Here is a 20,011-nt window from a genome sequence, read left to right on the forward strand (position 1 = left end):
CAAAAATGATCTTGCTGTGATTTATGTCAAAGAGTGTTCTTCCTATGTTTTCCTCTAAGAGTTTTATAGTTTCCCATCTTACATTTAGGTCTATAATCCATTTTGAGTTTATTTTTGTGTATGGTGTTAGGGAGTGTTCTAAGTTCATTCTTTTACATGTAGCTGTCCAGTTTTCCAGGCACCACTTATTGAAGAGACTGTCTTTTCTCTATTGTATATTCTTGCCTACTTTGTTGTGGATTAGGTGGCCATAGGTGTGTGGGTTTGTCTCTGGGCTTTCTATCCTGTTACACTGATCTGTATTTCTGTTTCTCTGCCAGTGCCATACTCTCTTGATTACTGTAGCTTTGTAGTACAGTCTGAAGACAGGGAACCTCATTCCTCCAGCTCTCTTTTTCTTTCTCAACATTGCTTTGGCTATTCAGGGTCTTTGTGTTTCCATACAAATTGTGAAAATTTTTATTCTAGTTCTGTGAAAAATGCCATTGGTGGTTTGATAGGGATTGCATTGAATCTGTAGGTTGTTTTGGGTAGTATAATCATTTTCACAATATTGATTCTTCCAATCGAAGAACATGGTATATCTCTCCATCTGTTTGTGTTATCTTTGATTTCTTTCATCAGTGTCTTATAGTTTTCTGCATACTGGTCTTTTACTTACTTAGTCAGCTTTATTCCTGGGTATTTTATTGTTTTCGTTGCAATGGTAAATGAGATTGCTTCCTTAACTTCTCTTTCTGATTTTTCATTGTTAGTGTATAAGAATGCAAGATATTTCTGTGCATTAATTTTGTATCCTGAAACTTTTCCAAATTCATTGATTAGCTCTAGTAGTTTTCTGGTGGCATCTTTAGGATTTTCTATGAATAATGTCATGTCATCTGCAAACAATGACAGTTTTACTTCTCCTTTTCCAATTTGGATTCCTTTTATTTCTTTTTCTTCTCTGATTGCCATGACTAGGACTTCCAAAATTATCTTGAATAAGAGTGGTGAGAGAGGACATCCTTGTCTTTTTCCTGATCTTAGAGGAAATGCTTTCAGTGTTTCACCATTGAGAATGATGTTTGCTATGGGTTTGTTGTCTATGGTCTTTATTATGTTAAGGTAGGTTCCCTCTATGCCCACTTTCTGAAGAGTTTTTATTATGGGTGTTGAATTCTGTCAAAAGCTTTTTCTGCATCTATTAAGATGACTGTATGGTTTTTCTTCTTTAATTTGTCAATATGGTGTGTCACATTGATTGATTTGAGACAGAAGAATGAATAAGTGAGGTGGAACATACAATGGAAATAACTGCCAAGGCACAGAATAAAGAACAAAAAGAATGAAAAGAAATAAGGACAGTCTCAGAGACATCTACGACAACACTAAATGCACCGACATTCGAATTATAGTGGTCCCAGAAGAAGAAGAGAAAAAGAAACAGTCTGAGAAAATATTTAAAGAGATTATAGTAGAAAACTTCCCTAATATGGGAAAGGAAATAGCCACCCAAGTTCAGCAAGTGAAGAGTCCCATGCAGGATAAGCCCAAGGAGAAACATGCTGAGACACACATTAATCAAAATAACAAAAATAAAATTCAAAGAAAAAAATATTAAAAGCAGCAAGGAAAAAACAAAAAACAACATATAAAGGAATCCCCATAAGGTTATCAGCTGATTTTTCAGCAGAAACTCTGCAGTCCATAAGGAAGTGGCAAGATATACTTAAAGTGATGAAAGAGAAAATCCTACAACCAAGATTACTCTACCCAGCAAGGCTGTCACTCAGATTTGACAGAGAAATCAAAAGCTTTGCAGACAAGCAAAAGCTAAGAGAATTCAGCACCACCAAACCAGCTTTAAAACAAATGCTAAAGAAACTTCTCTAGGCTGGAAACACAAGAGAAGAAGAAGAAAAAGACCTACAAAAACAAAAACCCCACAGCAAAAAACAAATGGTAATGGGAACATACATATCAATAATACCTTAAATGCTCCAACCAAAAGGCACAGACTGGATGAATGGATACCAAAATAACACCCATATATATGCTGTGTACAAGAATTCCACTTTGGACCCAGAGACACATACAGACTGAAAGTGAGGGGATGGAAAAAGATATTCCATGAAAATGGAAATCAAAAGAAAGCTGGAGTAGCAATACTCATATCAGATAAACTAGACTTTAAAATAAAGACTGTTATAAGAGACAAGGAAGGACACTACATAATGATCAAAGGATCAATCCAAGAAGAAGACATAAGAATTATAAATATTTATGCACCCAACATAGGAGCACTTCAATACATAAGGCAAATGTTAAGAGCCATAAAAGGGGAAATCTACAGTAACACAATACTAGTGGGGGTCTCTAACACCTGGCTTACACCAATGGATTGATCATGCAGACAGAAAATAAATAAGGAAACAAAAACTTTTAATGACACAGTAGAGCAGATAGGATTAATTGATATTTATAGGACATTCCATCCAAAAGCAACAGAATACACATTCTTCTGAAATGCACATGGAACATCCTCCAGGACTGATCACATGCTGGGCTGCAAAGTGAGCCTCAGTATATTTAAGAAAATTAAAAGAGTATCAAGCATCTTTTATGACCAAAACACAAGGAACTTAGGAATCCAGTACAAGAAAAAAACTTTAAGAAACAAAACACAAAGAGGGTAAACAATATGTTACTAAGCAACCAAAGGATCACTGAAGAAATCAAAGAGGAAATCAAATAAAAAAATACCTAGAGACAAATGAAAATGAAAGCACACTCACCCAAAACCCACTGGATGTGGCAAAAGCATTTCTAACAAGGAAGTTTATAGCAATACAATCTTACCTCAGGGAAAAAGAAAAATCACAAATAAACAACCTAACTTTACACCTGAAGCAACTAGAAGAAGAAGAACAAACAAAACCCAAAGTTAGTAGATGGAAAGAAATCATAAAGATCAGAGCAGAAATAAATGAAATAGAAACAAAGAACACAATAGAAAATATCAATGAAACTAAAAGCTGGTTCTTTGACAAGATAAACAAAATTGATAAACCTTTAGCCAGACTCATCAAGAAAAAAAAAAAAAAGAAAAGGAGAGGGCTCAAATCAATAAAATTAGAAATGAAAGAGGAGAAATTACAACTGACACTGCAGAAATACAAAGGATCATAAGGGACCACTACAAGCAACAATAAGCCAATAAAATGGACAACCTGGAAGAAATGGACAAATTCTTAGAAAGGTACAACCTTCCGAGACTGAACCAGGAAGAAACAGAAAATATAAAGAGACTGATTACAAGTAATGAAATTGAAACTGCAGTTAAAAACCTTCCAAGAAACAGAAGTCCAGAACCAGCTGGATTCACAGGTGAATTCTATCAAACATTTGGAGAAGAGCTACCACCGATCCTTCTCAAACTCTTCCAAAAAATTGCAGAGGAAGGAACACTCCCAAACTCATTCTACAAGGCCACCCTCACCCTGATACCAAAACCAGACAAATATATCACACTAAAAAGAAAATTACAGACCAATATTACTGATGAACATAGATGCAAAAATCCTCAACAAAATACTAGCAAACAGAATCTAACAACACATTAAAAGGATCATACACCATGATCAAGTGAGATTTATCCCAGGGATACAAGGATTCTTCAATATACAAAGTAATTTGATTCAACTCTAGGTACATAGTAGTTTACAGTCTCATTGATAAGATGGGACAGTCAACAAACATAAAACAATCAGCAGACAGTACATGACACCCTATGAATAAATGCTAGGGTGACTTGTATGCAAAACAATGTCCCTGTGTGATGCACAAACAATGAGTTTGGGGTGAAATTTTCACTTAGCAAGGTTAGACTTAGGAAGAACTGGAAAAACTACTCTTTTACTTGCAAATATGAGCCTTTTCTAATTCTAACCCGTTTAAAAGTGAAGGTGAATTTCTGTCCTTTTTTTTTTTTTTTTTTTTGGACTTGTCAAAAAGACACCTTTTTTTTTTTTTTATTGGAGTATATATATATATATATATATTTTGGAGCATAGTTGATTTACGACGTTGTGTTAGTGTCAGGTGTACAGCAAAGTGAATCAGGTGTACATATACATATATCCACTCTATTTTAGATTCTTTTCCCATCTAGGTTATTACAGAATATTGACTAGAGTACCCTGTGCTATACAGTAGGTCCTTATTAGTTGTCTATTTTATATATAGTAGTGTGTATATGTTAATCTCAATCTCCTAATTTATCCCTCCCACCCCCCTTCACCTTTGGTAACCATAAGTTTGTTTACTACTTCTGTGACTATTTCAGTTTTGTAAATAAGTTCATTTGTACCATTTTTTTTCAATTCCACATATAAGTGATACCATATGATATTTCTTTCTTGTCTGACTTACTTCACTTAGTATGATTTGCAGCAACATGGATGGACCTAGAATTTCTGACCTTTTCAAGACCTTCAAGTTGAGCATTTCAGAGTCTTTTTTTTTTCTTTTTTCCTTTCACTAACAGTTCTTCTGGATATATATCTTTTGTACTATCACACAATCATTCTACTACAGCCTGAGACTGCTTCTATGGTCAGTCTTTGTTCAGAATATAACAAAAAGGGGAGGTGAATAGTCACCCTCAGTAAAAATTAAATGTTAAGGGAAGCTTAGGCAGTTAAAGAAAATCATGAAAGGAATGGAGACAAGGGTTCAGAACTTATTTCCAATAAAAGTGTAAGATGATAGGGAGATGGAGAAGGGATAATACCGCCATGATCAGCACAGTTAAAACAGGAAACTAAAGTTATTTGGGTAATCCTTATCCGGAAATGAAAGGGAACTTGTTAGTTTTAACTTCTTCATGATTTGCACATGTAGCTGAGCAAAGGAGAAATACTGAGAGATCAGAAGCAGAAGGACAGAGAGAACGAGGTGTGGAGTAATGAGGAAAGAAAAAGAAAAGGAGGGAAAAAACAGTCAGAGGTTCCAACATAGGTTGGAAAATGTTTTGTCAATTCAATTTTTTTCTTCCAAAAAGAAGAAATAATTCTTCCCAAAGGATTGGGAAATCCATTTGCTGACTACAGGGAACTTCCTGACAGTGAACGCAGAAGTTCTGAGCAGCAGTTTCCCAATCTATGATTAGGAGTCCCCGCCCCCTGAATGGAGGAAGTGTCCAGTAACTTTCATTTTCAAGCCTGTGCTCTTCTCGAGGTATCAGGAAGGGACTACGGTTGTTACATATGGCTGGTGAGTAAGGGTCCTTTCCTAGCTGAGGGTCAGGAACCTGGGTCTTAGAAAACACTTATTAATTGCTTTGTGACAGGAAGAAATATACAAAAGGGAAATGAGCCAATCCTGTGCAAGCTAAATTCTCCTTATTAGCTCTGTGTAACTTGAACTGGGGGGCACTGCCTTGGAGACACTGAAGGAGAGTATGGTGTCCAGATTATCTCAGAGCCAGGAAGAAGTTATTTCCTTTTTTGAAGCTCCTGGTAATCAAAGTGAAGGGTGGATAAAGGCAAATATAGTAAGTTATTTATGTGTGAGAAAACTCTGAAAATTCCTAAATGCACTCTGAAATCTTCTCAGCTTCCTCTTGATTCCATAAAATTGTCCCCATAATCAGATAAGTGAGTCTTTGAATTCCCACCCCCCCTTTGCCATATCCTATATTGAATTATGCTCTTTGTCTTTATAAAGTAACTACACTTTCCCCCCTTTCTAACTACTCTAGCACAGTATTTCTTGGATTGCTATCACAGTTTTTAACTGGTCTCCCTCTCTCCAGGATTTAACCCTCCTATCCATCCTGCATACTGTTTTCAGGTCACATGTCTTACACACAGAAACTGGAAAGCATAAGGGATGGAATCATTGGCTATTTATGCAGCTAGTATTCAGGTGTATCATATCACTTCTTTTTGAATTTGGAATTTTATTTAATTTATTTTTTTTATATAGCAGGTTCTTATTAGTTATCCATTTTATACATATTAGTGTATATATCACTTCTTTGGCTTCATTTTCTTCATTTGAAAAGGAAGAGGTTCAACTAGATCAGTGGTTTCTAAACCTTACAACAAATCTAAATAATCTGTAGACATTAACAAACTTAGATTATTTCCCCCTTCATAACCCCAAATTACTCAACCATGGATAGACCATAAACCTTTATAATCTTTTAAAGATCTACAAATGATTCTTATGTAGCTGGACTAAGTTTGTCTGCAGATTAGCATTGTTAGGAAAGATGATCAGATCCTTATCTTTCAGTTCTTACCTTCTAGGTATTTACAAATGCAATTTTCTTACTCAGGAACATACAATGGCTCTGTATTGCCTTTTAAAAAATGTCTGAACTTGTCAGACAGGTTTTCCTACCTTTCAAAATATATTTATTCACTTTACCATTAATCTCTCTAAAGCATGATTTCAGCTTCATTAACAAACATTTACTTGCATTCCCCCCACTCGTACTTTCTTGCTATTGTGTTACTTTATTTCTTTCATTTTCCCTGTAGTGTAATTCTTTCCAGGGTTTCTGTCTCATCTCACACATTTAATTTAAGCTCCTAAAATGTAAGGACTGACTGTTTTCTTATCTTCTTCATGACGCTCATACAGCATTTGACTGGGGAGTAGTACGTTAAATTCACACTCATGGCTGCCTCTTTAGCTAGGCAGGATGACCTTACTTGTTATTGAATTGGAATCTGGGAATCATTAGATAATAGATATGATAAACTGAAAAGCAGTAGACAAAACAAGTAAAGTGACTCAATAAACATAAACTAATGAGTTTGGTTGCCATTGTTAACTAATTAACAACTATAAGGAAAAAAATGCTAGCTTAGGGAGAAACAAGTTTCTCTGGGAGCATATTGCTCTGACACTCAGTCTAGTCTAAGCATCAGGGAGAAATTCCTAAAGAAAATGGCATGTCATCTGAGACCTGAAGATAAACAGGAAGCAGTTGAGAAATAGAAAGGAATGTTGGGTGTGAGAAACTGTACACATAATGATCCCTAAGTCAAGGCTTTGTAGAATCTGAAAGAAAGGCAAAGTGTTTAAAATGTAATGAGCAAGGTGGGTATAGTAGCAGAGGATGAGGCTGAATGAGAAGACCTAGATTAGATTAAGCTGAGACATTTCATGGTTACGTCTAGATTTTTAGAACACTGACTTTGCTTCATTGTGAAGAACAGATTAGAAGGGGACAAGAGTAGATTTATCAGACTCTTAGAGTAATTAAACAAGAAAGGATGTTCGCCTGAACTAGAGTATCAAACAGTTAGAAAGGGAGAAGTAGTCAGATTCTGCAAATATTTAGCACATAAAATCAATACAGTTTGAAGTGAGATGGAAAATAAGATATAAAGAAAGCAGAAGAGGTTCAGTATCACCAGCTTTTACTGATTTGGTGCACTTGACTGTAAGATACCATTAACTAGTACATATAGGGAATGAAGCAGGTGATGAAAAATGAGCAGTTCAGCTTTTAAAAGTTGAGTTTAATGAGTTTGTGGGATACAGAGAAGGGATGAATATAGGAGCCTCAATTTTGGGATCCACCTTTGGGATGAATCTATAAATTCAGGGATAATTTATCTATTATTTAAAGCTAATAACTGAAGCCATGAGAATGTGTAGATAATAAGAGGATGTAAAGTAAAAACTCTTCGGTTTTATTGTTTACCATATTTCTCCCAGTACCACTTATTCAGTCAACACTCAACCTTGTTGAAGGCAGAAATAAATAAAATAGAAACCCAGAATTCAGTCAGAGTAAATATTTCATAGATTAACCTGCATGTTGTTCATAAATCTCTCTGTTCTGACATGTGTATACTCCAGTGTAAGACCAGTGTTTTTGCCACCTTTTCTAAGAAGAAGCATTTTGTGACCTCATCTGCAGAAATTTACCCAGTCTTTTCTGAGTCCCTGAATCACTTTCTATTCTCTTAAGTAACTCTTCACCAAGTATCATGTAAAGTAGTTTGATGATTTAAGAGTGGGGACTAGATTCTGAACCCCTGAGTTTGAATCCCTTCCTACCCTCTTACTAAACATGGTGTACTATTCACACAATTTGGATCAAATATTTAACTAACTTCTCTGTGTCTGTTTCCTTTACTATATAATAGAAATATTAATATATATGTTACATGGAATTTTTATTAACTTTAACTGATAAGATTCACATGAAGCACTTGAGACCAATGGGGCCTCAATGAAAATCAACTATTATTACTGAAGCTGTGCTATGTTTAACTTTATAGAATATGCTATAAGAACAGAATTCGAATCCTAATTTGTGTGATCTGGGCATTTTATTTAAATGATCTGTAAAATAGGGAAAATATTAACCATCTCATTGGATTATTGTGAGGGTCCATCATATTAATATTTATAAAGTATTTAGTACAGAGACTTATAAATAATAATAATATTGTGTATTGCTTTATATGTATTTCTTTTTTAATCCTAAATGCATAATAGATGTTAGCTGTTATTAAATGAACTGATATTGGGTAACTTTTTATTCATGCCTTGTAATGTCCATGTTTCTTTCTCATAATAGTTGCCCAATAAACATTTATTGAAAGAATACTTCAAGATAACATGAACAATGAGGCTGGTGCTTCTGGGGCAAAGTTTTTGTTCAATGTCTTGGTGCATTTTTTTAGAATATGTCATTTTGTGTTAAGACTATCTTTATATCTAGATGGACTTTATAACTGTCATTGTAGATTTAATTAAGTATTGATGAGATGCCCTGCCTTCCCTTGCACTATCCATTCAAATAATACCTGTGGTATTACAATAAAATACTTATTAATTTGACTTATTTACCCACAAAAATTCTAATTATCCCAGACAGTAATATATTAACCTGGTGTCATATTGATCTACCATATTGAAAGATCAGTCGTCAGATTATTTTCAATTCTGAATTTTTTATTGAGACAAGATCAAGTCAAAGGAAGCTTTGTATTTCTGACAGAAGACACACGCAACAAAAACCCACTTAAGATTTTGGAATCTGTGGGCAAAGAACTCATTACTGGCGTTTTGGATGACTTGGTGGGAAAAAATGTCCTGAAATTGGAGGAAGAGGAGAAGAAAAAAATTTATGATGCCAAGCTTGAAGACAAGGCGCGGGTCTTGGTGGACTCTATGCGACAGAAACGCCATGAGGCAGGTCAAATCTTTGTTCAAACCTTCCTAAACATAGAAAAAAATTCCACCAGTATAAAAGGTAAGACTGGAATTGTTTTCAAGGGCTATCTTAAATTTTTCAGATCTACTTGGCTCCAAGGCTGCTCCACTGTCCTCTAAGTCCCCCGTCCTCCTATTACTAAAGTATAATTTTCACTAAATCTATCATTGTCCTTTTAGAGGCCACCTTGTCATTTGTAGGAGGGCATCTAATTTCCAATTAGCTTAGAAGTTGAGTACTTGTGTTTAGGTTGATCATAGAGATAGCTAATTGCAGAGACTTTGTAGTAAGGGATACCTGGAGCTGAACTCACATTTCTGTCACTTTGGACACTATGTGACTTCATTCAAGTTTCTTAACCTCCCTAAGCATCAGTATGAGCATCTGTGAAGTGGGGACAATTTCAGTCACTTCATCACAGGCTTTGTAAAGCTAGGAACATAATGGCAGGCACAGACTGATAATTCCTAATATTTTAGCTCCCATCTGGAACTCTCCCCTGAACTCCAGATATATTTAGCTCTAGCTGCATATTCAACATTTCCACTTGAATGTTCCAATGGCTTCACAAAGCTAAGATATATAAAATGAAACTCTTTATTCTCCGCATCAAATCTATTACACTTCTATCCCCTGTCTATCTCATTAGACAAGACTATAATCCACTGAGTTTCTTAATCCAGATCACAACTGTTTTCTTCACCAATGAATAATAGCTCTTAGCAGAGTGCCAGAGACATAGCAGGCATGTAATGAATATAGGATGAATAGGCAAATGAAGAACATGCATGTAATAAATATTAGTTATCAGAATTATTCTTTAGCTTATAATATTTAAATGTTTACTGTGCTTACTCATTTCTGTGAATTACAAAATATGATCAGGAGAATACCTATTCAATATAAACTGTCCAATATATTAACATCTTTCAAAACTTCACTTTAATTGAATTATGAATATTACTAGAGTCTAAATATCCTCAGATCCAAGTTCACCGGTGATGGGCTCAATTTGGTATAGAGTTTAACCTAAAATTCCAGCCTGAATATTAGAGTTTATCAATAATAATAAGCAATAATAAACAAAATGCAACATAACTGTAGAGACCTCACTATAGCAAATAAGCTTTTTCAATAATCCCTTCTCTATGGAGAAGGGACACTCCCACCAGCAGGAAGTACACACTAGTCTAATAGATGTCCAAGATTGTGGCTTAGTCTATGTTATCATTAACATTTAAATTGGTCCTTGTGCAGGTTTATTACTTTCTCTTAAACCTGCGATGGGATAAAAACAATTTGGATTTAAAAACAAAATCAGAGAACAGACTTGTGGTTGCCAAGGGGGAGGGGTGTGGGCGAGGGATAGATTGGGAGTTTGGGGTAAGCAGATGCAAACTATTACATATATAATGGATAAACAACAAGGTCCTACTGTATAGCACAGGAAACTATATTCAGTATCCTAAAATAAGCCATAAAGGAATAGAATAGAATAGAATAAAATAAAATAAATTTTAAAAAGATCAGAGATAATTCAACAAATGGGAATCAAAATTGAAATAAGGGGAACTTCAAAATGATTTTAGCAACCCCAGGAACCAGAATGAACCTTAAACTGAAATAACCTATTCCATCAGCAGAGTCTGTGGCAGGCAGGAGGCAGGTATAGATCGTTTCATGAAGTATCCAGTAGCCCCCTGAGTTCTACTGTACATGGAACCTCCAGAGGAATCTTAGGACACCTCGAGTATACTGGCCCAGGAGACCAGGAAGCTTGGTGAGTAGGGCTATTAGAATATGTAAAAGCCCTAGCCAGGCCTTTTGGGCATGGATATAATTCAGAGGGTTCTTAATGAGGTACTGAGGAAATGGAGTGGGGGATAGGAAGAACCTAAGCTATTTGTTTCAATTATTTAGCAGTATATGTACATACTATGTGCCAAGCACTGTTATTTAGTCAGAGAGATAATTACTCAAATTCCTACTTGCCAAGGGAGAAGGACTTGTCTTATCTAATATCAGTATCTTTAGTTTTGTTTCAGTTTAAGGGGTTTCTTGAGCATTTCATTAGGTAACAGATAAAACTCAGATATTAAAGTTTTTATCTAAACTGCTAATTTTCTTATTTCTTTTTCCTGTGCTGTCAGGCCCATGGGTACTCCTTTTGAACAGCAGGCTACACTATATTTATTACATTGTAATGAAATGATTCATTTTCATGCTAATTTTACTATTAGACATAAGATAGTCTAATTTTCAGTTTTATCTGTAAATACCGTATCTATATATAGACATATAATTGTCATTAGGAGATGACATTTATTAAATTCAAGAGTACACCAAACCTTTAAATGACCTGGAAACAGGAGACTTTCAATGACAAAACATACCTTCTGACAAGGGACTATCCCAGGATCCTGGACTTCTTCACGTTGGCAGAATCTTCTGGAGTAGGAAAGGAGAGTATGTGTCAGTACTTTATCTACAGAAATAAATAAGACAGTTTGGTAGCCTTAAAGACATACCATTTGCTGCATCTCCAGAGCTTACATTTTTTGCACACGTTTTAGAAAGACATTTATAAAAAATATATTATTTAAAAACTAATGGAAACAAATAAGTGAAATGGAAAAAATTATAAAGTTTAAAAACTGAAAAATTTACAGAAGATTATATTGCCTTTCTAATTAAAATAAAATAAAATAAGAGACTGTCTTGGTTCGATCATGTAAATGAACATAAAAGTTTATTACTTTCATAGACAAAAACCTTGTTATGTTAGGTCTTGACAAACCTCTTCTGATTTTTGTTTATGAGGAATCTCTTCTTTCCCTCTCCAAGGGAAGGCTCTGGACTTTCCCAGTCTCTTGCACAATCTTAGTCAAATGAGGCCAAACAGTTTCAGAAAATATTACATTTCTCAAGGGATTAGGTCAGGTTGAGTCAGAAACAAACTTTTCCAACAAGGAGAAGTTATTTCCTCACATTTTAAAACATGGGTTGAAAATTTAGGGCTGGTTATTCAGCACTTTGGAGGCAAGGACATTCAGAGTAATGTAGAATCTCTGACAAAAAAATTGTCCCTTCGACACTGGATTCAATACTATGATTAATGCATAGCATTTCTCCTTTAAATAGCTGACTTCACAACTTGGTGAATCATTGAAGCCTAGCTCCTCTGGAAAGGTTAAGAATTCACGCTGAGGTTGCTGAAAAAATAATACCTGGATGGTACAGGATTTAGGATTCTGTTAAGTATTTGAGTGTGTATGTGTCTGTGTTTGTTGTATGAATTAGGAGTGGACTTGGGATGTAACATTACCCAATATGATAGCTACTGGGCACACGTGGCTTTTAAGTGCATAAATTGTGGCTAGTAACAGGTTAAAATGATACTATTTTGGATATATTATGTTAAACAAAATATATTATTAAATTAATTGATTCTGTCTATTTTTATTCAATGTGGACATTAGAAAATTTTAAATTGCAGTGCCCTCCCCACCCACAGCTGAGGCCAAGTCAGGAAAGAGCAACAGGCATCTAAAAGCACAAGAAGGCAGAACCTGTGAGATCTGACCTCAGCTCCATCCCCAAGAAGTCAAGTGGTCCACCCCCTGAGGGACAGACCCCAACAGACTCCTGCCCACCAGTTTTTTCTCCAATGTGCATAGATCAGATCGGGATGAAGGGAGGAGGCAAGACTCTATCACAACCTATGTGTTTGGGGTCAGGTGTCCCCCAACAGGTTTGTCTGTGTTTGCACCTTGTCCTGTGTCTGAGGTGCTGTGGCTGTATCCTCCTCCTACCCTGGGACATTTGTATTTCCTGGCTTTGTAATAAGTGCTGCATACTCTCAAACAAACAAAAAAAAAAGTGACTCAATGTGAGTGTGACTTAATTCTATTTCTAGTAGATAGCACTCTGATAAATATTTACTAAACGTGCTCTTGCTCAGAGACAATAGAAAGTCCACACAGATGAGTAATACCCTAGAGTAAAACCACTGGAAAAATCAAACTGTTTTGGTGAGTAAGGGAAGGCTAACTTTGACCTTAAATCATTAAGGTGTCTCCTGCATAAGATCAGAATCTATTATTGCATTTTTGAGTGGATCTGCTTTTACTACCAAGGATTTCTCCCTTCTTTCCCAGTCATAATACATCTGTCTCCTCACACACAGGTTAGATTCAACTATAACCCAACATGTTAAAAATCTTTTTCCCAGGATCTCCCTTTTCTGTCAGTTTTCTTAGGTGATAACTGGGTCACAGAGTCAGATATCACAATTTATATTATGCGATGTATCCTGCAGCTCCTGAGGAAATCGTGACTGGACCAGATGAGTCAGCAGAAACTACAGATACCCTCAAGCTTTGCTCTCATGAAGAATTTCTTAAACTGTGTAAAGAAAGGGCTGAAGAGGTACTGTGCTCTGTACATGAAAGAGAGAAAGAGAGAAAAACAATTGCTTTCACTAATTACACAATTTCTTAAAGCATTAGTTATAGAGTGGCAGGGTGGGGACAGTGGATTCCTTTTTCATAGATGCTTTGAGCAGGAGGAAATCACATGGCTTCACACAGATTCTAATTCTCTTTCAACCCTATGACAAAATACAAGTCTCCCACTTTTTTCATTTATTTGTTGTCCTATATATTTGGGATTTATTAGAATTTTAGCTGTAGTCATAGAATCAAAATATTTATAAGATAACATGGCTGAGTAGTAATTGTTTGCATTCCAGTTAAAAATTATTAACACCTGCAAAACATTATAAGTTAAAATAGTACCAAAATAATGTTACCCAAGGCAAAGGATCTTTGGTGTATTTATTTTTAGCTGGAGTCAATGGCAAATATCTCCTGGTTTTTATGAAATTTGATCTGAGCCTTGATTGTTAAGAAAGATTTGACTAGGTGGGGAAGAAAGAGGAGAAGGAGAAGATAGGAATTGTCCTAGTCTCCTGAAGATTCTCGAGTAACCATCACAAATATGATCTGGATCATTGTCTGGGCTTTTGAAAAATAATTCCCTTCCAATTTGTACTTCTTTCTATTGTCAATTCAATCCATTACTAAAAGAGAGGAAGATAGTGTATTCTGGTACAGGATAAGAGAGAGGACAGCTATGCAAGCCCTTAAAAGCAACAGTGATTGGTGTATGATGGTTTAGGAAAGATTTAGGTAAATCAGACTCACTGCATATCAATTTCCTTCAGATCTATCCAATAAAGGAGATAAAGTCCCGCACTCGTCTGGCTCTCATCATATGCAATACAGAGTTTGATCATCTCCCTCTCAGGAATGGGGCTGCCCATGACATCATGGGAATGAAGGGGCTGCTTGAGGGCCTTGGCTACAGTGTGGATGTGGAAGAGAAACTCACAGCCAGGGTAAGGGCCCCTCACCCACCCCAAACACATACATATTCAACACATATCTTCCTACTAACAAGTGAACATTATAATATTAAGCACATAACTTTAACAACCTTAGGTCTCATTTGTGTGTGTTGTGTGTGCGTGTGTATCTAAGTGTGTGAATGTGTGTTATAAAATAAAAATATTAAGACAGATGAAATCTATGTTTCTTTAGAGCTTCAAATATCCTCAGTTCCATAAAACTGTACAAAAAGTGGTTGGCATATGTACCCACACAATTCTTAATTCTGAAGTGGGATGATTGAGATTCAGCCCCAATATTTCCCAGAAAATTCTGGAGTAATGAATGTTAGCAGGAGTGTGATCACCATATAAATACTGAATCCTGACTGTCCCAGGGGCTATTTTGGCATTGGGGATGGGTCTGTAAATGAGACAGAAAGTTCCAAGCTCACTTGATCTAGGTTCACTTGGTGGGGGTTGATCAAACTATAAGCAAAACAGAACATTTCAGAGATTTGATGTATCTGTGTGTCTCTAAGATTGAAAAGAAGTGAAAAGGAAATGAAAAGGAAAAAGGAAACATAAGAACAAATTGGTGAGTGGGGAGTAATAATGTTTGATGGGATGGCCAAGAAAGACATTTTGAGGAGGTAATATGGGATCTGACACATGACTATCAGAGACAAGATAGCTCTGGAAAGATGTGAATGAAATATATTCCAAGCAGGCATGACTACAAGTGAAAAGTCTGAACCTAATATGAAACTGGCACTTGAAAAGTACAGAAAGACCAGTGTGACTAGAGACTAGAGGAGGAGGAAGGATGCCAGAGGGAGAAGTATACTTATGTCAGAAGTTTTATTTTATTCTAAGTATGGTGGGGAGTGCCTTAGAAAGGAAGTGGTATGATACATTTATTATTCAAGGTTTTTATTAAGTAACGAGAGAAAATACAGAGATGAAAATGAAAGTATATAGCGACAATAAGCAAATGTAAAATGTATTAAGAGGACAGGTTATATAATGTCAGAAGGAACAAAAAGTTGAACCCATTGATCCATTATAGAAATAAAAATAAAACTATCATCAAGCAACCACTATGTAAAGCCACCATGACTGGAACGTTACAGATGTTTCTTATACTGATCATGATAAATAGGAGGTCAGTTTAATTTTAATGCTTGTCCTGTTAAAGTAAGACTTTGCAGTCTTTTTCAGGATATGGAATCAGTGCTGTGCAGATTTGCTGCCCGTGAAGAGCACAAATCTTCAGACAGCACATTCTTGGTGTTCATGTCTCATGGCATCCTGGATGGGATCTGTGGGACTATGCATAGTGATGAAAAACCAGATGTGCTACCTTATGACACCATCTTCCGGATATTCAACAACCGCAATTGCCTCAGTCTAAAGGACAAACCTAAGGTCATCATTGTCCAGGCCTGTAGAGGTGGTGAGTTCTGAGATGAAAAATCCAAAAGTCATAAAGGTGTTTGCAGAGGATTGTAGTATGTTTTATGTCTAGCGGAAACAATCTTAAACCCCATCCAGTGCAAATAAACTAAATTGAATTATTAGGAAATTCCATTTAGGGGGCTGGTATCATGAGACTTTGTTTTGTTAGCTGAGAAATTTCTGTTCAGTTTGATTCAAGGTAAGTGGTGAAGGAGATCACCAGAATTCTCAAATCAAAGTTAAACAAAAATATTCCAACCTTGGAATGAAATCATTTTAATGACAACTTTACTTGTAAATGTTTTACAGACATTTTGACATTCTCTGGCTTGAGAATAATTTCATTTGAAAGTCAGGCTATTATGTAATAGCATTATCTTTTTTTTTCCCTCATATATTATTGAAAGGGAAATGAATAAGGAGATGAGGGAAACTGGGATTGCAGTGACATTTTTCTTTGCTTTTATTTCCTGACTCCCAGTTCCCTTTTAGCTTTTTGGAACAGTGTTTGAAGATGAAAAGCCAAAATAATTTAGCTATAAAATGATAACTATGCTCTGAAATTATGCAGATAAGGCTTTAACTTCTTTGTTATTCTCAGCAAGTGGGTTCTTCCAGTTCTACCATGCTGTCACTATTAATTGGCATGTTGCTCAACAACACAAGAAAAAGGCAAACTGTTATATGTGAGGTGGAGATGCACCTGTATGTGTGTATGTGTGTGTGCACATGTGTGTGTGAAACTGGCTAGAATAAACATTGTAAAAGAATGAGGTGGGCAATTGTAACAGTCATACTGAGGGAGACACACAGTGCGTAGGAAATTGATGTCTCTACAGCAAATCGTGGGGAATTGTGGGTCAGTGACTCTCCAGCAGCCTTGGCAGACAGCTCTTCACAGTCGCCTGAGAACCTGGAGGAGGATGCCATTTACAAGACCCATGTGGAGAAGGACTTCATTGCTTTCTGCTCCTCAACCCCACGTATGTGTCTTTCAGTTGCAGACATGGATTTGTGGGTCTGAGGCTACCTCTGAATGATTCTAAAAAATCAAGATAAGCTCTGGGCAGCAATGATTTGATGCAAATTTTGAATGCTGTCAATATATTTTACTTATTCTTCACTTTTAAAGATTGATTTTTATTATATGTTGCACTTTACAGACAAAGGTATAGTAACCATTAAAACAACCTAATACAAGAAAATCTCTTTACCATCACACTAATTAAAAATAAATGATTGATTCAGTTTTCTATTAAATCCATTTAACATTTTGAGTAGAGTTTTTATGGATCTAGGGACTGACAGACATTTCTCAAAAATTATCAACTCCAAGCCATTTTCTCCATATTTCCCATCTGGTACTATTTAGAGTGGTATCCCAGCAAGAAGGTGGATGTCCTTTTAAAGAAAGAAGAAAATGATACAATGGGACTTATTAGGCCTACTATTAGGGGAACAGTATCTAGTCCTTGAACTCTAGGTAATCATCTTGAGAAGCCTTATATCTGAGGTTTCTAATTTACATATTTTTAAGTACTTTTACCACTTTATGGAGGTATAATTAACATACAAAAAGCTGCACCTATTTAATGTATACAGTTTAATGAGTTTGGAGATAAGTATATACCTGTGAAATTATTACCATTATCTATACCAAAAACATTTCCCTTCCCTCCAAAAGTTTCATTAGATCTTTTCATTTATTTTGCTCACTATATTGTGAAAGACATCATGGTATATAATCTGTAAACAATCACCTGTGTGAACATGGGGAAATTCTTTAATCCTTCTGAGCTTCTATTTTTCCTCTGTAAAATGGGATAATTACAATTATCTCTCAAGCCTCCTTTAAAAGCCAAATGAATAAGCATAAGTCCCATAGTAGAAAGTCAATCCCCAAAATACAAGGTAATCACTACGCAATGACCTGCAGTTTTGATGAGCTGCTTCTTTAGTTCATCTTCTTTATGGAAAATGAGTTAATGAAAGGTTGTAAGTTCTTCCCCTAAACATGTCAAGATAGTTCCCAAGTTATGTTTTAAAAGACAAAAAAATGTAAAAAAAAAAAAAAAAAAAATGGTGAAGGCCACAGCCTAAGACTTACCACTCCTTATTGTCATAGATAATGTGTCCTGGAGAGACATCACAAAAGGTTCTCTCTTCATTACTCAACTCATCACATGCTTCCAAAAATATTCCTGGCGCTGTCATCTAGAGGAAGTATTTAGAAAGGTAAGCTCCTCTCTCCTTTTCTAATCATGTATTTGTTCAGGAAGACTTTAGTATTATTTGCCTCTCAAGTGACAATGACAGATTTTTGTCAGGCAAACAAAAGTAGAGTGGTACTGGTTTCTGTAATCCATGTGTTTAAAATCTGATTTACAAAAAGACTATGTTAATGCACCACAGCGGAAGATCAAAATAGAACAAAATATTATAACATGTGAGCTTGTGTGTTATGGGTTATAAGTTCTTAAAATTCAAAGAATGGAGAGTATTTTGGATTAATTTTCACTGCTTCATTTATTAAATAAATATATATTGGGTGGTCTACTTGGTAATGGGTTATATCTTCATGACACAGGGGTAAATGAGACATATGTGACATAAGGCTACCTAGAACTAACATTCTTGTGAGAGAGATGGATACTGAATAAGTAGTCCAACAACAACAATAAAAAATGTGTGATACATGTTGTGATAGGATCCAGAAGAGAAAGTCCTAGGACACATGAAAGAGAATGTAGGAGAAAAATTCTTTGAATAGAGTGGCCCAGAAGGGAAGACTTGATACTTCTTCGCCAACTCAGGACATTCCTTATTTGCTCCTTCCTTCCTAATTTATTTTCCTCCAATAGCTCTTACTACCACCCACCCAGTATATATTTTGTTTGTTTATTATCTGTATTTACTCACTTGAATGCAAGCTCATGAAGGCAGGGATTTGTTCAACAACATGCTGGAAGGGAGGAATTAATATTCATTGAATAAATAAATGTATGAATGAGTGAATAAATGCTGCTCCTTTTTTAGGGAGAAAAGTATTGGTATTAAGAACATGGGAAAATGTGGTTATTTTTAAACTAAAGCCATAGAGAACAGTAGCACTCCCATGGGAAAAGAAGGATATACCTTTAGTGAATTGGAGAAGATTGCATTGTAACCTGAGTCACAGTCTCTGTGAATAGGAACTTAGGAAGTTAAGTCCTATTGGATGTATAGGATTTAGACATTATACTTTCAAGGAAATTCCTCAGAAGAGATTAGAAATAGTGGATCTAGGTAAGATCTCATTGATCAGTCTACGGAAAAAGACTTCAGAGCTCAGCTTGATGGTGAATGTTAAGGACAAAATCCTGGGATTTTAACCTTATTGAATTGAGGTGTTAACCTTGTTAGAGTTTGAAGATAGGGGATCTCTGAGGTCCACTTCTCATGAACAAACACCAAGGGTTAATTAATCATCAGATCTGTAGATCAGAAGTAGAAACTAGAAAAAAAATGCAGTTTGAAAAGACTTGAATTAGGCATGAGGTGTGTATTTTGAGATAAAGAGCATATTCTGACATTAGGTGTCATTTCTAAGAGGTAAGGTAGCAGTGACAGGGAATTAGAATGTCCAAGGGCTTGGTTCCATCAATCCTAGGAGCACCCTTCTTTCCAAGAATTTTTTGGCTCATTGTGCAAAGCATTTTTTGAGAATGCATAAGAGGTATGTATCAGCCAGAACCTCTTTTTATTTTTAGGTACAAAAATCATTTGAAAAACCAAATGTTAAAGCCCAGATGCCCACCATTGAACGACTCTCCATGACAAGATATTTCTACCTCTTTCCTGGCAATTAAAAACAGTAAGTATCAAGAGTTTTTTTTGGCAGGCAAAGTAAGTGGGACAGTGATATTAGTAGTGAGGTCCAATGACCAATGGCAGCCTGT

The 20,011-nt window shown here is 35.7% G+C and overlaps 1 protein-coding gene and 1 long non-coding RNA gene across 3 annotated transcripts in view; one reads left to right on the top strand and one right to left on the bottom strand.

Annotated features, from left to right (window-relative positions):
* LOC137772660 (uncharacterized) overlaps positions 1–11,679 on the bottom strand; it is a 53,367-nt gene extending 41,688 nt beyond the window's left edge. Inside the window, exon 1 of the long non-coding RNA XR_011075512.1 lies at positions 11,623–11,679. This is a non-coding gene — a long non-coding RNA (uncharacterized lncRNA). The remainder of the gene's footprint in view (positions 1–11,622) is intronic.
* Positions 5,147–19,926, top strand: LOC137772659 (caspase-13). Of its 2 annotated transcripts, none has more exons than XM_068556718.1 (8): positions 5,147–5,256; positions 9,014–9,268; positions 13,548–13,657; positions 14,454–14,627; positions 15,837–16,071; positions 16,913–17,056; positions 18,199–18,308; positions 19,823–19,926. In XM_068556718.1, the coding sequence occupies exons 1-8, from the start codon at positions 5,250–5,252 to the stop codon at positions 19,919–19,921; spliced, it is 1,134 nt and encodes a 377-aa protein (XP_068412819.1). In that variant the 5' UTR covers positions 5,147–5,249; the 3' UTR covers positions 19,922–19,926. The 2 variants fall into 2 exon arrangements, with proteins under 2 accessions (XP_068412819.1, XP_068412820.1); XM_068556719.1 differs by having other exon boundaries at positions 5,152–5,256; positions 9,017–9,268.
* The last annotated feature ends 85 nt before the right edge of the window (positions 19,927–20,011 follow it).

The sequence above is a fragment of the Eschrichtius robustus genome, chromosome 11, assembly GCF_028021215.1.
Source record: "Eschrichtius robustus isolate mEscRob2 chromosome 11, mEscRob2.pri, whole genome shotgun sequence".
Classification (NCBI taxonomy): domain Eukaryota; kingdom Metazoa; phylum Chordata; class Mammalia; order Artiodactyla; family Eschrichtiidae; genus Eschrichtius; species Eschrichtius robustus.